Genomic DNA, 16,964 nt, shown 5'->3' on the forward strand with positions numbered 1-16,964 from the left:
ATTTGGGCTTGGCCTAGAGTGCAGGCTCGGGAGCCCTCCCTGCTTGTGCGGTCCCAGAGCCTGGTCACCTACACAGCAATTTTACAACTCTGCAAGCCCAAGTCAGCTGACATGGGCCAGCCATGGGTGTTACTTGCTGTGTAGATGTACTCTTTATTCCCCAATAACAATTATGTGGGTGAAACAGGACAATCACCATGAACTCTCACAAAAAAAATAATAAAAGACAATTACATCATATTACCTGTGGGTGAATACTTTTCACAAAGCAATCACTCCTTATCTGACCTCTCAATCTTCAGCCTCAAAGGAAACCTGCACACCTTCAAAACACGAGCCTGGGAGCTTGCTATATACTAAAAATCATGGACTTACAGACACTGGATTTGTGGTTTATTACAACAATCTGTAACCCATTAACCCCTCTTTTTGTCCTATGACTGCAGAGGTTTCAACTGGCCACTTCACCTCAAACAGTCTCTTCCAATACACGTTAACTACTTATGCTAAATAGTCTGTTCCACCTTGTATTTTGCTGACACTGACTACCTTTCCCAGATCTGAAGAGCTGTGTGTAAGCTTGAAAGCTAGTCTTTCACCAATAGAAGTTGGTCCAATAAAAGGTATTACCTCACCCACCTTGTTTCTCAAGTATCACACAGATAATTTTACGAATAAGATAATATAGGTTGCCAAAGGTCACTTTTAGCAGCATCAGGCACAGAACCCAATCTCATCCATAGAATTTTTCATGGGTCACATTTTGATGGCTTGTGTCACATTTAAAAATTGAAAGAAGTATGATTGTTTTAACAAAATAGTGGCTATGTTCCATGAGGACATGCAGACACACTGCTGCTCAGAATAAAATCTGCCAAATCTAAGTGCTTAGCTAGGCCATCTAAAACCACTACTTTAACCATTAGATCACACTCCTCTCCCAGAGGTGGAAATAAAATCCAGGAGTCCTGATTTTCAGCATTCTATTACTTCTGAGCTAATAACTGTGAAACCCACTGGGAAAGTGGGTATCATTCCCTCTCCAGTGGCTGATACAAACAGAGAACACCTATTACTGTAGCTCAAGTGGTAGAGGTCTCAACTAGTGATCTGAAAGTCCAGGGCTCAAACTCTGCTGAGGATACATGTGGGTTGGTTGCAAGTGACAAAAACCAGGAATTAAGTTTTCTTTTTAAAAATATTGACTCAGCAAGAAAATATATTTACAGATGGTGTAGCATTCAGCAAATAACAGGTATTACATCATTTTAGTGAAATGGTTGTGGCTTCAGTAACAAAGAACTAGACCTTTAATCATTTTTGTTGCTCTCCTCTGGACTTTCTCCAATTTGTCCACATCTTTCCTGTAATGTGGCGCTCCCCCCAGACCTGGACACAATACTCCAGTTGAGGCCTAATCAGCGCGGAGTATTGCTTACAATAAGTAAGTATTGCTTACAATACTCCTGCTAATACATCCCAGACTCATATTCGCTTTTTTCCCCCAACAGTGTTACACTGTTGATTCATATTTAGCTTGTGGTCCACTATGACCCCCAGATCCTTTTCTGCAGTACTCCTTCCTAGTCAGTCATTTCCCATTTTGTATGTGTGCGACTGATTGTTCCTTTCTAAGTGGAGTACTTTGCATTTGTCCTTATTGAATGTCATCCTATTTACTTCAGACCATTTCTTCAAATCATTTTGAATTTTAATCCTATCTGCCAAAGCACTTGCAACCCCTCCAGCTTAGTATCATCCTCAAACTTTATAAGTGTACTCTCTATGCCATTATCTAAATCATTGATGAAGATATTGAACACAACCGGACCCAGACTGATCCCTGCAGGACCCTGCTCGTTATGCCCTTCCAGCATGACTGAACCACTGATGATTACTCTCTGGGAACAGCTTTCCAACCAGTTTTGCACCCACCTTATAGTTGCTCAAAACTGCTCAAGATAGTTAAGACCAAAGCAGACTGTGAAGAACTTCAAAAAGATCTCACAAAACTAAGTGATTGGGCAACAAAATGGCAAATGAAATTTAATGTGAATAAATGTAAAGTAATGCACATTGGAAAAAATAACCCCAACTATACATACAATATGATGGGGGCTAATTTAACTACAACTAATCAGGAAAGAGACCTTGGAGTCATCGTGGATAGTTCTCTGAAGACGTCCACGCAGTGTGCAGCGGCAGTCAAAAAAGCAAACAGGATGTTAGGAATCATTCAAAAAGGGATAGAGACTAAGATGGAGACTATCTTATTGCCTTTATATAAATCCATGGTACGCCCACATCTTGAATACTGCATACAGATGTGGTCTCCTCATCTCTAAAAAGATATACTGGCATTAGAAAAGGTTCAGAGAAGGGCAACTAAAATGATTAGGGGTTTGGAACAGGTCCCATATGAGGAGAGATTAAAGAGGCTAGGACTTTTCAGCTTGAAAAAGAGGAGACTAAGGGGGGATATGATAGAGGTATATAAAATCATGAGTGGTGTAGAGAAAGTGAATAAGGAAAAGTTATTTATTTGTTCCCATAATATAAGAACTAGGGGCCACCAAATGAAATTAATGGGCAGCAGGTTTAAAACAAATAAAAGGAAGTTCTTCATACAGCGCACAGTCAACCTGTGGAACTCCTTGCCTGAGGAGGTTGTGAAGGCTAGGACTATAACAGGGTTTAAAAGAGAACTAGATAAATTCATGGAGGTTAAGTCCATTAATGGCTATTAGCCAGGTTGGGTAAGAAATGGTGTCCCTAGCCTCTGTTTGTCAGAGGGTGGAGAGGGATGGCAGGAGAGAGATCACTTCTTATGTTGCATTTCCCTAGTTTGTTTATGAGACTTATGTGAGACAGTATCAAAAGCTTTACTAAAGTCAAGATATACCACATCTAACACTATCCCCCTATCCACAAGGCTTGCTACCCTGTCAAAGAAAGCTATCAGGGTGGTTTGACACGATTTCTTCTTAACAAATCCACGCTGACTGTTATTTATCACATTATCTTCTCGATGTTTGCAAACTGATTACTTAATTATTTGCTCCATTATCTTTCCTGGTACTGAAGTTAAGCTGACTGGTCTGTAATTTCCCGGGTTGTCCTTGTTTCCCTTTTTATAGATGGGCACTATATTTGCCCTTTTCCAGTCTTCTGGAATCTCTCCCATCTTCCATGATTTTTCAAATATAATCACTAATGGCTCAGCTATGTCCTCAGTCAGCTCCTTGAGTATTCTAGCATGCATTTCATAGGGCCCTGGTGACTTGGAGACTTCTAACTTGTCTAAGTATTTTTTAACTTGTTCTTTCCCTATTTTAGCCTCTGATCCTACCTCATTTTCCCTGGCATTTACTATGTTAGACGTCCAATCACCACCAATCTTCTTGGTGAAAACTGAAACAAAAGTCATTAAGCACCTCTGCCATTTCCATATTTTCTATTATTGTCCCTGCCCCCCCACCCCCACCCCGCATTGAGTAACAAGCCTACCCGGTCTTTGGTCTTTCTTTTGCTTCTAATGTATTTGTAGAATGTTTTCTTGTTACCCTTTGTCTCTAGCTAGTTAGATCTCGTTTTGTGCCTTGGCCTTTCTAATTTTGTCCCTACAAACTTATTTGTTTATATTGATCCTTTGTAATTTGACCTAGTTTCCACTTTTTGTAGGACTCTTGATTTTTAGATCATTGAAGATCTCCTGGGTAAGCTAGGGCGGTCTCTTGCCAGACTTCCCATCTTTCCTACGTAATGGGATAGTTTGCTCTTGTGCCCTTAATAATGTCTCTCTGAAAAACTGCGTACTGTCTTCAATTGTTTTTCCCCTTAGACTTGCTTCCCATGGGATCTTACCTACCAACTCCCTGAGTTTGCTAAAGTCTGTCTTCTTGAAATCCACTGTCTATTTTGCTGTTCTCCCTCCTACCATTCCTTAAAATCATGAACTCTCATGATCACTTTCACCCAAGCTGCCTTCCACTTTCAAATTCTCAACCAGTTCCTCCCTATTTGTCAAAAATCAAATCTAGAACGCCTCTCCCCTAGTAGGTTTCTCCACCTTCAGAAATAAAAAATTGTCTCCAATACTTTCCAAGAACTTGTTGGATAATCTGTGCCCTACTGCGTTATTTTCCCCAACAGATGTCTGAGTAGTTGAAGTCTACCATCACCACCAAGTCCTGTGCTTTGGATGATTTTGTTAGCTGTTTAAAGAAAGCCTCATACACCTCTTCTTCCTGGTTAGGTGGTCTGCAGTAGACCCCCTACCATGACATCACCCTTGTTTTTACCCCTTTTAACCTTACCCAGAGACTTTCCACAAGGCTGTCTCCTATTTCCATCTCAAACTCAGTCCAAGTCTATACATTTTTTATATATAAGGCAACACCTTCTCCCTTTCTTCCCCTGCCTGTACTTCCTGAGCAAGCTGTACCCTTCTATACCAATATTCCAGTCATGTGTATTATTCCTCCAAGTCTGTGATGCCAACTATGTCATAGTTGTGTTTACTTACTAGCATTTTGAGTTCTTCCTGCTTAATCCCCATACTTCTTGCATTAGAATACAGACATCTGAGATACGGATTTGATTCCCCGCCCCCAGTTCGGTCTTCTCTCCTTTATCCCTACTATAAGAGCACATGCTCTCCCCATATTCTGACCATGTTTGCGGATTGGATGTGGATACAAATTTTGTATCCACACAGGGCTCTAGAATGCAGGCGATGTGCCTGAGACCAGAAATTTGTAGCAAGTAGCGTACAGTGGTCCGTGCATGCGCTGTTGCCCTCCTTGTGCTCCAAAAAGAGGGTATAAAGGGTGGTATGGACCAATACCTCTCCAGTTTTCTTACCATGAATCAAATAGGATCCAAACCAGAGGGGAAGGAGGATGGGTAGAAGAATACAAATAAGAACCACCTATCTCAAAGAACCTCAAGTTGTGGGTAAGGAACCTCCATTTCTTTAATGCTGGTCCCTATGTGGTCTCCCTCTGCTGCTGAGAGAAAAAGCCTGGCCTGCCTATGAAAACTCAGGTGGTCTGAAACTAAATTTTCTTTCTAAAAGAACAGTGCTTTTGTAATTCACTAGTGCAGCATCACAGCCATGACTTTAAGTTTACCTTTTTTAAACAACTGTAATTTTAAAACTGCTGTTTCAAGCGTGGGCTTCAATAAGCATCTAAGTGGTTGTTTAAGCAGCTTAATAAGGACACTGAAGACTGGTAGACTCAAGTTATTGTAATGATACTCTTTACATACCTTTTAATACTGTTTTTCTACAAATAAGTCAATGTAAGTAGCTCCCACAATCAGTGTGGCTGTGTTGTAGTGAGAGACAATTTAAGAAATTCAATTTCAAAGATTCAACAGGTTACTATAAATAAAGTTCAGAAACTGAGTGAAGTTCAGGCTTCCAATCCCCTGAGCTACTTGTAAATTAGTGAAAGAGCTATAGGCAGTGGGAGAGGGAGAAAGCTAACACCTTAAACCTATTGAAGAAATGCAAGGAAAGTAATAAGCAGTGCTGATGGACTCCAAAGACAGCCCCAGCCTAGAAGGATGGAGACTGAAAAAGGTTCAAGGGTGGAAGATCCACAAGAATGCTTTAGCGCTCCTCAGAAGGACTATTAAAAGCAAACCATAATTAAGTTTTGAACACAACTTAAAAAAAATTAATTGTTAGATCCCTGAAGCTGGCAGGTACACTGAAGCAGGAATTTTAAGCCTCCAGCTGACTAGCAGCAGCAATCATCAATAAACCCAAAACAGCAACCTAACTTACTATTTAATGGACATACTATGCAGAACACAACAAAACATAACCCAGGAGTAACATGGGAAAACCATGGAAGTGGCCTAGAAGGCAAACAGACATTTACTAGGATGTGGAAGCAGGGATGTGGTATAAAATTCCAATATACTCTGCCCTTTGGGAAGGCATTTGTTGCACATTTAGTCTAAATTTTGAAAGCTGTGCTGTAGAAAGAATACCAAAATGATAGAAAGTGTCCAAAGATCAATAAGAAAAAAAAAACCAATATAAATGGGCAGCAGCAGTTAATGCCTATGAAGTTTAAAATGCAGAGAGAAGTAGTCCCAAAAATTTCTAATCCAGTACTGGAAACTCAGGATTCTGGGACATGAATGAAGAATAAGACTGGCAGAACTAAAAGAATAGACAAAAACTATACCTTGCAGAGTAATGAGTCCCATGGTGCATTTTGCCAAGGGCAAGAGAGTGAACTATTACAAAATCCAAGAATTAGTTAAGTATTTAACTAATGGATGCATTAATATTTAGTGCTATTCCTCTTAAAGTAACTGGGACAGATGTTGCAGGCTTTCAATCCTCCTTTTGACTAGTACCACCAATGTATACATATCTTAACACTTGCAAAGCATTCTTCTTGCTTTATATTAAGCACATAACTTCTTTTCTGTAAGAAAGGTAAAAGTAAATGCTAAGTTTGCAGTTAAAATATTTTCATGCACAAGATACACACGAAAAGTCTTACTAAATCAGCACCAGCTTGAAGCAATACGTCTGCAACATCAGTATGTCCATTTTCACAGGCATAAGTCAAAGCTGTGTCTCCTGTTGCTGTTGTAGCATGGACATTCGCTCCTATAAAAGCAACATAAGTTGTACTGGTTACTGTAGACTTCCTCTCACCCAAATATTTTATTTGAGTGAATCTACTAACAATTCAACCTAAAAAAAAGCAACAGATCTTCCTTCCGTGGCAACTGAAGCCATGTTCTACTTACTGCCAACAGCACCGGGCCTAATAGGGAAAAAGACCTGAGAGACAGAAGTAGAATCAGGAATTTGTGGCAAAGGAAGGTTGTGGCACATCTGACAGCAGTTAAAGTGCTGAACAAAACTGTTCAACTCACTCACTGCAGGGCTGATTGGCAGCAGCATTTCCCCCCACGGTGCTGAAGATTTCAGCTCGTAAATCCATGTCTGAATTCAGGCTGTTTCTTTTCTGAAGTCTTGTTCAACAACCTAGCGTAGGGGATAGCAAACTATGGCACAGGGGTTGCATCTGGCCCTTCATACATTTTAATCCAGCCCTCGAGCTCCCGCTGGGGAGCAGGGTTGGGGGTTTGCCCCACTCCAGCCGGGGAGCGGGGTTGGGGGCTTGACCCGCTCCGTGCGTGCCATGGCTCCACGCGGTTCCCGGAAGCAGCGTCATGTCCCCCCTGTAGCTCCTATGTGTAGGGGCAGCCAGGGAGCTCTGAACGCTGCCCCCAACCCAAGCGCCACCCCCGCAGCTTCCATTGGCTGGGAACCGCGACCAAAGGGAGATGCAGGTACAGCACCTGCGGACGGGGCAGCACGCAGAGCCTCCGCATAGGAGCCGGAGGGGGAACATGCCGCTGCTTCTGGGAGTTGCTTGAGGTAAGTGCCGCCTGGAGCGTGCACCCCTGACCCCCTCTCGTGCCTCAACCCCCACCCCCAACCCTGATCCCCCTCCCACCCTCCAAACCCCTCGGTCCCAGCCTGGAGCACCCTCTTGCACCCCAAACCCCTTATCTCCAGCCCCACCCCAGAGCCCGCACCCCCAGCTGGATCCCCCTCCCGCACCCTGAACTCCTTATTTCTGGCCCCACTGCAGAGCCTGCATCCCCCAACTGGAGCCCTCACCCCCTCCCGCACCCCAACCCCCAATGTTGTGAGCATTCATGGCCCACCATACAATTTCCATACCCAGATGTGGCCCTCGGGCCAAAAAGTTTGCCCACTCCTGACCTAGAGTCTATTAACCTATGCACATTATCCCAAAACCCAGTTACTACGACACTTTCCTGCAGCGTGGGAGACCCATGTTCAAATCTTTTCTCCACATCTGGCAGAGGGAAGAATTGAACCACAGTTTCCCACATCCCAAAGAGAGTACCCTAACTACTGGACTAAAAGTTTTAAGAGGTCTTGTTCCACCCCCTAGGATTTTTTTTTTTTTTTTTTAATTTACTCATTTGTTTTTGTCAAAATGCTCAAAATAAAAACAGGTGTTTGGGTTTTTTTTAGTCTGGTCAAACCGAAATGTTTTGATTTTGTCAGTTTGATCAAAAGCTATTCAGCAAACACCACAAATTCACAAATAGTTACAGGTTGAATAAAACCGCATTTTTCACAGAATAAAATTATTTGCCAAAAAAACACTCAGCTCTAGTCAGTAGTGTACAAAAGCAGTAGTCACTGTTAATGTTATTTGTTAGAGTGCAAGCTTAATGACGACTGAGTACATATTTAGTTTTTGGCATCTATTGGATGGAAGCAAAAGCCTCATGGATGGTTGGACTGCATAACTGATACTGTTCAATTTAGGCAATATAAAGATGGAAAGGAATGCAGAATGTCTTTTCTCTTAAGTTGTTTCCATTCTTTTAAGGTTTTGGGAAGATGGAGTGTGCCCTGCTGCAACTTTAATTGCCAATAAGTGTAGTTATTTCCTGATTTATACCTTTTTTTTAGGCTAGCATTTTTTAAGCTAAATCTCCTATAAGTCAACCTGTCTGTCATTTATATCAACATACCTGCTGCCAATAAATATTTCACCAATTCAAGGTGTCCCTCCTGAGCAGCTTCCATTAAAGGTGTAGAGCAACCAAGTTCTATATCAGCTCCTGCCTTAATAAGGAAATCAGCTACTTCAGAAAATCCTCCACAGCATGCCAGAGTAAGAGCTGTTTCTTGCGTTTCTTCTGTCTGTGCATTTATATTTGCTCCTAGGGAACAAATTATCTGTTAATCTGTCTGGCCAGACAAGTAAATCATATAGGCACTCATCTTCCCGCTTTGCCCCTATCCCGTAGCCCTTAGCAAGAGATCAGTGTATGATAGTTCTATGTTCTTCCTATACAGTAACTGTCAAGTCACAACCACATGCTAAATATTGAGCCATTACACACAAACTAGCGAGGTCAGTACTTAACCATTCAGAATAAAAAAGACCATCAAAGAATATGTAATTTGAATGACTACTAAAAAGATGTAATTTACAGTACAGTAATTTATAAGATGAAATTGTTTTCTTACCCTGTGCCAGTAACAGTGCTACCATCTCCTCATGCCCTTCACGTGCAGCTTCCATCAGTGGAGTATAACCTTCATCATTAACTTCCTCAAGATTTGCTCCCCTTTCTATCAGTAGTGCGGCTAGTTCCACATGTCCACCACAAGCAGCTAGTGTAAGTGGAGATTCAAATGAATCCGCAGGCATATTGACTTGAGCACCACTATCTAGAAGCAAACGAGCTACTTCCACATGTCCATCCTAAGAGCAAAGTAAAAGTTAAAAAGAAATGAAATCAGAAACATCCCAATTTAACAAGGACACAATTGTTACAAATGTTATCATGCAAGTCCATTTTCAGACCCTGGTAAGATCTACTTTCAAGAAGTTTTCTGAAAATTAAAACAGTATGTTTATCCTACTTAGAAAAAGAAAAGATTTTTTTCAAACTAAAAACCTCATACAACATTAATAATGGCAACACTTTTGCATAATAATCTGAAAACTACTATATTTCACCTCCAATCAACTAGAAATTGTGTAATTTAGAAATAAAAAGTCAGATCCTTTATTTTATATTATAAGAGCTCTGGGGCAAGGACCACACCTTTTGGGCACTATGATAATATAGCTAGTAAATAATAATCCAATACACAATTATCAGACAGAGTTTAGTATGGTGAGTAATCCCACCGAAATCAGTAATGACTACTCCCAATAGTAAGCAATTAATCCAGTAAAAAATTAGCTTTTCCGTGATTGGCTTATCACCAGTATGGACAAATAACTAGCAGCTTCCATACCAAGGGAAGAAAAGTAACTATGGAGAAGTTAAAATGTGTTACAGCAAAGTGGCAAGAGGGGAGAAACTGGGAGAATGAAGGAAAGGACACCAAACAGCCGTTGGGATGAGCAGACCTCTTCACAGAGGCAGAAGACCTAGGGTTGTCATAGAAGAACCTGAGAACTCACCAACTGAAGGCTATGTCAGCCAATATATGCAAATACAGCTGGTAACATCTCAAAAATGTAACTGGGCTCAGGTGGTGGCCTGGAAGAACTCGTCCACCGAAGATTTTTTATGCCCTGACTGGGGTGTGGCTTGGATAGAAAGCTCAAAGCTTCTCTGAGCAGGGGAGGCCAGCAAATGAGTAGTAGCATTGGACAAAGAATCTGACTGAGCAAGACCTGGATGTTTTCTGACTTTGCAAGACCTTTAGAACAGGGACCAGCATTTGAGGAATGGTTTGGGAAAGGTAGGCCTTGAGTATTTTGCAGAGGGTCCACAGAATGCCAATGGACCTGGAGTCTGGCCTTAGGGTTGGGGAGCAAGATATCCTCGTTAAGGTGGAAGACTGAGGGCTGGTCTATACTTACCGGGTAGTTCGACGGCTGGGGATCGAAGTTCCGGGTTCGATTTATCGCGTCTGGTCTGGACGTGATAAATCGAACCAGGAAGTGCTCGCCGTCGACTGCGGTACTCCAGCTCAACGAGAGGAGTACCGCGGAGTCGACGGGGAGCCTGCCTGCCGCGTGTGGACCGCGTCTGAACCGCGGTAAGTTCGAAGTAAGGTATGTCGAATTCAGCTACGTTATTCACGTAGCTGAATTTGCGTACCTTACTTCGACTTGGGGGGTAAGTGTAGACCAAGCCTGAGATTACAATGGGAAGATGGCTGTGGCACATTTAGAGAACTTCTTTTGGGGGAGGGATAGCTCAGTGGTTTGAGCATTGGCCTGCTAAACCCAGGGTTGTGAGCTCAATCCTTGAGGGGGTCACTTAGGGATTTGGGGCAAAATCAGTACTTGGTCCTGCTAGTGAAGGCAGGGGGCTGGACTCAATGACCTTTCGGGGTCCCTTCCAGTTCTATGAGATAGGTATATCTCCATTTATTTATGGAAAATGAGGCATGGGGGTTTCAAGATGGGGCTGAGAGCTCCTACAGAGTCTCTAACAAAGTTGAAGGCCACAGGAAACAGTGGAATAATGAAAGTAGGTTCAAATGCATCTGAGCAGAGGATACTTTTTACTTGACTTGGCTCCAGCAAACAGTGAGACTTACAGGGGCCTAAGGTAAGAGACTTCATTAGGGAACCTGATTATGAGAAGGGAACCCCAGTCAGAACTCTCCTATGGAGCAGGAGGTTTGTCTCCACTAGCTGAAGTTCCTTTGGCTGACAAATGGTGTCAGCAAGGAGTGTATCTGAAATCAGTCCCGAGTGTTGTTTACACTTACTATTAAACAGCAATTGTGTTTGACGCTGTTTCAGGAACTACAGCTTACAACGTTCAACTCAGTTTATCACTGGCTACACTTGCAGTTGAACAGTATTCAAGCACTGGGAAACAGGTGCAGCTGTTTTCAATACCTGTTGACAGCAACAAGCATTTTTGCTCATATCGACAAGGCATCTGGATACTAGCAGAGAACCCATGCTCAAACTCATTATGGAAGATCTCCAGGCTACGATCCCATGGAAACTAAGAGAGACTTCACCCCATAGAAAACAAAGATAGTATCCTTCTCTCAGTAACAAAAGAGGACCCAGTTGGTAATCCATATCTTAGAACGGAGGGAGCTTTCATAAGCAAGGGCCTGAGACTGAGGCAGATTTGGTCAGGATAAAGGATAAGTCTTTGGAACAGCTGAAGACCCATGAACTAGACCCATCTCAGATGCGCTACACTTACATGAATCAGCAACTAAGTTCCCTCTACGCTGCATGGCCGCGCAACAGGCTATTAAGGGCTGCGTAGCGGGGAGAGGTGTTTCTCCCCCAGCCAAGCTGACATGCAGCGGGCAGGAGGTGCCTCTCCCCTGGCCCTGGACTGCTGTGGCGAGAGGGATCTGGGGGGAGTCCTCTCCCTGCCGCAGCCCTGGGGCAGCCTTCACCCCAAACCCCTCATCCCCGGCCCCACCCCAGAGCATGCATCCCTAGCCAGAGCCCTCATCTCCCACACCCTCTCTGCCCTAGCCCTGAACCCCCCGACCTCCGCACCCCAAATCCCTCATCCCCAGCCCAGAACCCACACCCCTAGCCAGAGCCTCACCCCCCGGCAGCCCAAATCTCTATCCCACTCTGAGCCTCCTCCGACACTCCAAATCCCTCAGCCTCACCCCCGCCACACATCACCTCCATATTGGTGCACATAAAATTCATTCCGCACATGGATGTAAAAAAATTAGAGGGAACACTGATCGGCAGGCATCAATCTTATTTCACTTTCTGCAGACCCTGTTATCAGTAAGAGGCGAGGAAAAGGTGTCAACTCCCTTCCCCACTAATGACAGAGAATGCATGCCGTATCCAGGCCTTGAGGTCCAAGTATATATGTTACAGTATCTGGGAAAGTTGTAGCTCAAGGGAAAGAGGTCCAATGAGCAAGGCTGAGAACAAGTGACTACTTTTTTGAAAACCAACTAGTGGCGGGACCATTTTCTTGAAAGAAAATACTTCCAGCTCATCCAGACTGACGGATGTCTGCATGCGCAGGGCACTGAGGGAAATTAGTTTTCTCTCCACCTGGTGGACGAGAACATTGGATTTTGTCTGGAAGGAATGCTCTCGGCTTGAGCTTGATGATTCAACTAAGCCAATACAGTTGTGTGGGTTTCACCTGATCAGGACATAACAGACAGCGGATCTCAAGGGCCTCAAAAGCCAACCTGATGGATTCCTGCTTGTGAAGGAACACTCAGGTTTGCTCGAGTTTGTAGTTCACTAATGATTTCCTCACTGAGGAAGTTAAGCCTGCTTCTCCTTAGGGGAGAAGCAGATCTTTGATAACTCCTTCAAGGTACAGTGTAAACGGCTGGGTGCGCTTAAAAGTAAGGGCAAGGAGAAAAAGCTAGTAGGTGATCTCACCTCCCCAGGGATGGATCTACATTGCTCTCTGGGCCAAGGTGGAGGTGTCCAAGACACTGACCTCAAGAGGGTGTAATCTTGGCCATATCTTTGAAGGCATTAACACCAATGATGCACATAGAGTGGTTCCTGTCTACCACAAATTACAGCATGAAGCGAACGCTTTGTCTGGTTAGATCTCAATGAGCCACTGGATGGCTGTTCTAGAGGGGTAGAAGGCATAGATCTGTGCACCAGCAGTTTGAATTATTGTATAGCACACCCCCTCCCCCCTTCTTCTACCTTCCTTCTGGGAGGCAGAGTCCCAGTGGTTAGAAGGGAAGAGAATGAGTCCCATTTTGTGATAGCCAGAGGTCATGGAAGTCAGGATCCAGGCTGAAGAGCCCAAGGAGGTTCTTTGGTAGGTACTCCTGGGGGAATTCTGCACCAAAAAATTAAAAATTCTGAGCACATTTCCAAATTCTGCATATTTTGTCAAAATAACACAATATAATCACACCAGTTTCAATTATTTTTGGTCATTTATTTCAAAATACCGGTCAGCAAGTACGTCTGTAACAATACAGACGACAACAAAGATTCAGGAAATGTTTTTTTGACAAATAGATTCCTTACTAGGCATATTAATAAAGAATTCTGAGTAATAATTCATTTAAACTATAATACTGAACCATATTTCCTGCACCCCTCAGAAGCAGTGCAAAGACTTTGGGGAATTAGAGGTAACAGAAGAGCTGAGGGAGAGAGAAGTAATTGCTGGGAAGGAGCTTGGGTGTGAACTTGGAGGGTTGTGTATGGTTGGGAAAAGTATGGAACATTTTTTGGGGGGGGGGGGCGGCGCGAAGGGAGAGATTGTTAGGGAGCTTCCCTCACGCAGACCCTGGCTGACCCCTAGCCTCTCCCATTCAGTCAGGCACATCTGCCCGGCACATCTGCCCATCCCTATGTATCCCTCCACCCCCATTCCCTCATCCCCCTGAGGTTCTATACCCCCTCCCCCATGTGTGTCTGTGCCCCCACTCAGCCATCCCTCACCCCCGGCCCCATGTGGCCATGCACCCTCTCCCCCATCCCTCTGTGGCCCTGCGCCTCCACTTCCATTCAGCCCCTGCCCCAGTCTACCCTCCCACACTAGCCCTTATGAGCCTGTCTATGACTCCCCAGCAACTCCATGCTGTCTGTCTCCTGTTATCAGTAAGAGGCGAGGAAAAGGTGTCAACTCCCTTCCCCACTAATGACAGAGAATGCCCAAAAGGTACTGTGAAGAAGGAAGGCATTCTCTCTTCCCTAGCTGGCCGGGAGCTGCTGCTCTGTTCTACTGCCATAGCGCCCTCTGGGTGAGCAAAAGGCAGAACTGCAGCAACTTTCTGGCAGAAGTTTTTTTCTGTGCAAAAAATTAAAAATATGCGCAGCTCATTAATTATGCACACACACAGTGGCACAGAATTCTCCCAGGAGTGGGTAGGGAGGACACAATCAGATGAGGACATGATCCACTTCATGCAGTATTTGCTATACAGCAGTGGATAGGAAGAATCAGCACTGAGGTTCAGCCCTAGAAGAAAATAAGGCGCTTCACCTCATTTGGATTTCTGTTCCTCCAGAGAGATTAAGGTTTTTGTTAGATAGGAGACCAATTAAATTCACTGTTCCAAAATGGCCCTAAGGGTTTTTGGAGGAACAAGAAAGTGAAAGGACACAGTGAGCAAGTCAATCAAATTCTAGCTCACCCTTTTCAGAAGACACTGTACAGGAGGAAGGAAAGGATGAAGGATGATGTTCCTCTCCACCTCTAAAAGTAGGAAAGGGTCCAAGGAGTGTGCTTGCTGTGGACATGGAGCTTTGAGTAAGCTTTCTTGGAAGGAAGGTGTGACGAAGTGGGAATTTTTAAAAATATTTTTACAATGCATATGTGTGCCTCAGTTTCCTCCTACACCTTGCATGGTTAGCTGGAGGGGGTGGAAAGGATTAAGTCTGCTCAAGGCAGAACATGAGACATAGGTGTCTCACCTAGCTGTCCGCACCATTAAAGAACAGGCTTAAAGTGATCCAAATCCATGAAGACAGACGCCTCAATGACTGAACAATTCACACCTATCAGCAGGAAACCCTGGCCAGTGAGATGTGTGAACTGAGATTGAGAACAAAGAGGAAAAGGTGTCAGGTGATGCGGAGGAGGACAACTCTTTGGAGGGACTCAGGAGCTCACCTGGGTGGACAAAGGGACAAGAGATGGAGTTGAGCGGGAGTCAATCACAGCTTGACTGGCTCATCATGGCACTGGTTTGACTGGGATGGAGTATGGCTAAGCTTCTGCCTCTCGCTGATAACATAAGGACTTTCAGATTCTGTATGTCATGTGACTAACAAATTGTTATCTTGTTTTGAAAAGGCTGCCTGTGTCACTGTAAATACTGAGAGCAGTGTGCCCTGAAGGGGTACAGTACAAGCTTCCAGCAAGTCTGGCATGGCATGGATTCACTGGAAGGAGTCACGGAGAGAGACAGGGATTGCTGATGCCAAAGGCCCAATCTTGGAGGCCACAGGTCTGTCCATGGAACTGTGTGGGTCCTTGGGGCCTGGCACATTAAAGCGATCACTCCCAGGAGACTGGCAGGGGCATAGGCTAGACCTTGTGACTCCGTGACAGAAGGCAAAAGGTAATTTGTTAGTGAGACCAGGGAGGCTGCAAAGGCCTGATCCATCCAGGCTTTTGGGCTCCTGGATTAATGGAATCCCTTGTGGTGACGGAATAGGGAAAGACTTACCTTCAGCATAATGTCTCGTAAGATCATAGTTGAGTCTAGGCCCTCCTAGAAGTTTCTTTAAAGGGGTTTTCGGGAAAAGGGGGAAACTTGGGAAGAGTTGTGGATATCCAAAGACTACAAAGGGCCGTGGAAGCAGAGCATTAACCAGGTTCAGAATTGCTCCTACTGTTGCTTGGATCTGGTGGCTTCAGCTTCATGTAAGACCACAGTGGAAATAGGGCCAGAACTGGCAGAATGGGCCTACTGCCAAATACAAATGAAGGGCACAGAAGGGGTATTAGCACTTCCTAGGTATTATTAGAAAGAAGTTTCCTCTGTCCTCTTCTGTTCTATGTTAGAGCCAGAGCTTCAACAATGCCTGGAAAGATGATGTCTCAGCAGAGGCAAGAGAACTGAGGAAGCCTGTCTGCACACCAGACGAAACTAAATGCAAAAACCCTGTATTTGGATTTGCTAGCACTTGTCTGACAGATGAGGAAACATCCATTTATCAAAACTTGTGGCAGTCAGACCGTAAAATAAAAATGTTAAGTTTGGTTTAGCAATATCCTGATATTTAAATATGGACCAATATTTCCATTCTTATATTCCTTTTGTGAATCTTCTCTATCAGCCAGTTGTCAGTCTGGCACCCTATCTTACCAGATGATGACTAAGGCTGAGATTCTGTCATGGATTCTGTGACTTCTGCAGTGGCCGGTGCAGTTGGCAAGCAGCTCAGGAAGTCCCTGGGCCAGTTGCACTGGCTGCTGCTGGGGCAGTCTCGGGCCACCGCCCCTCGCAGAAGAAGTTTGGGTGTGGGAGGTGGCTCGGGTCCGGGACGGGGTGAGGGCTCTGGGCGACGCTTACCTTGGCGGGAGAGGGGGGTCCCTGGAAGCAGCAACATGTCCCTCCCTAAACTCCTAGCTCCACATGCTGCCTCCGCCCGCAGCTCCCATCGGCTGCAGTTCCTGGCAAATGGGAGCTGCAGAGCTGGGAGCGCGCAGAGCTAGGAGCGGAGGGTGGGACATGTCGCCGCTTCTGAGAAGTCAGGTAGGGAGCCTGCCAGCCCCGCTAATCCCCCCACCAGCACCAGCGGGGGTCCCGGGCAGCCCCCCGATCCCCCGCCTCCTCCAGCACCTGTGGGGGTCCCGGGCCACCATCTGGGCCACCCCCCGCATAAGCGCCCGCAGCACTCCCAAGATTTAATCAGGGGCATAGCACAAGTCATGGACAGGTCACGGGCCGTGAATTTTTGTTTACTGCCTGTGACCTGTCCATGACTTTTACTAAAAAAACCTGTGACTAAAACGTA

The 16,964-nt window shown here is 44.7% G+C and overlaps 1 protein-coding gene across 14 annotated transcripts in view; it reads right to left on the bottom strand.

Annotated features, from left to right (window-relative positions):
- Nucleotides 1-16,964, bottom strand: part of LOC112102600 (ankyrin repeat and KH domain-containing protein 1) — a 193,486-nt gene that overhangs the window by 75,807 nt on the left and 100,715 nt on the right. For 13 of the 14 annotated variants that reach the window (XM_024193983.3, XM_024193985.3, XM_024193986.3 and 10 more), the window contains exons 8-10: nt 9,059-9,296; nt 8,557-8,748; nt 6,528-6,637 (exon numbers count right to left, since the gene is read on the bottom strand). In XM_024193983.3, coding sequence (XP_024049751.1) covers nt 6,528-6,637; nt 8,557-8,748; nt 9,059-9,296 — 540 coding nt within the window. The remainder of the gene's footprint in view (nt 1-6,527; nt 6,638-8,556; nt 8,749-9,058; nt 9,297-16,964) is intronic. The other variant, XM_024193987.1, reaches the window with a different exon arrangement.

Source organism: Terrapene carolina, unplaced genomic scaffold (genome assembly GCF_002925995.2).
Source record: "Terrapene carolina triunguis isolate 2854851 unplaced genomic scaffold, T_m_triunguis-2.0 Scaffold838, whole genome shotgun sequence".
Lineage (NCBI taxonomy): Eukaryota > Metazoa > Chordata > Testudines > Emydidae > Terrapene > Terrapene triunguis.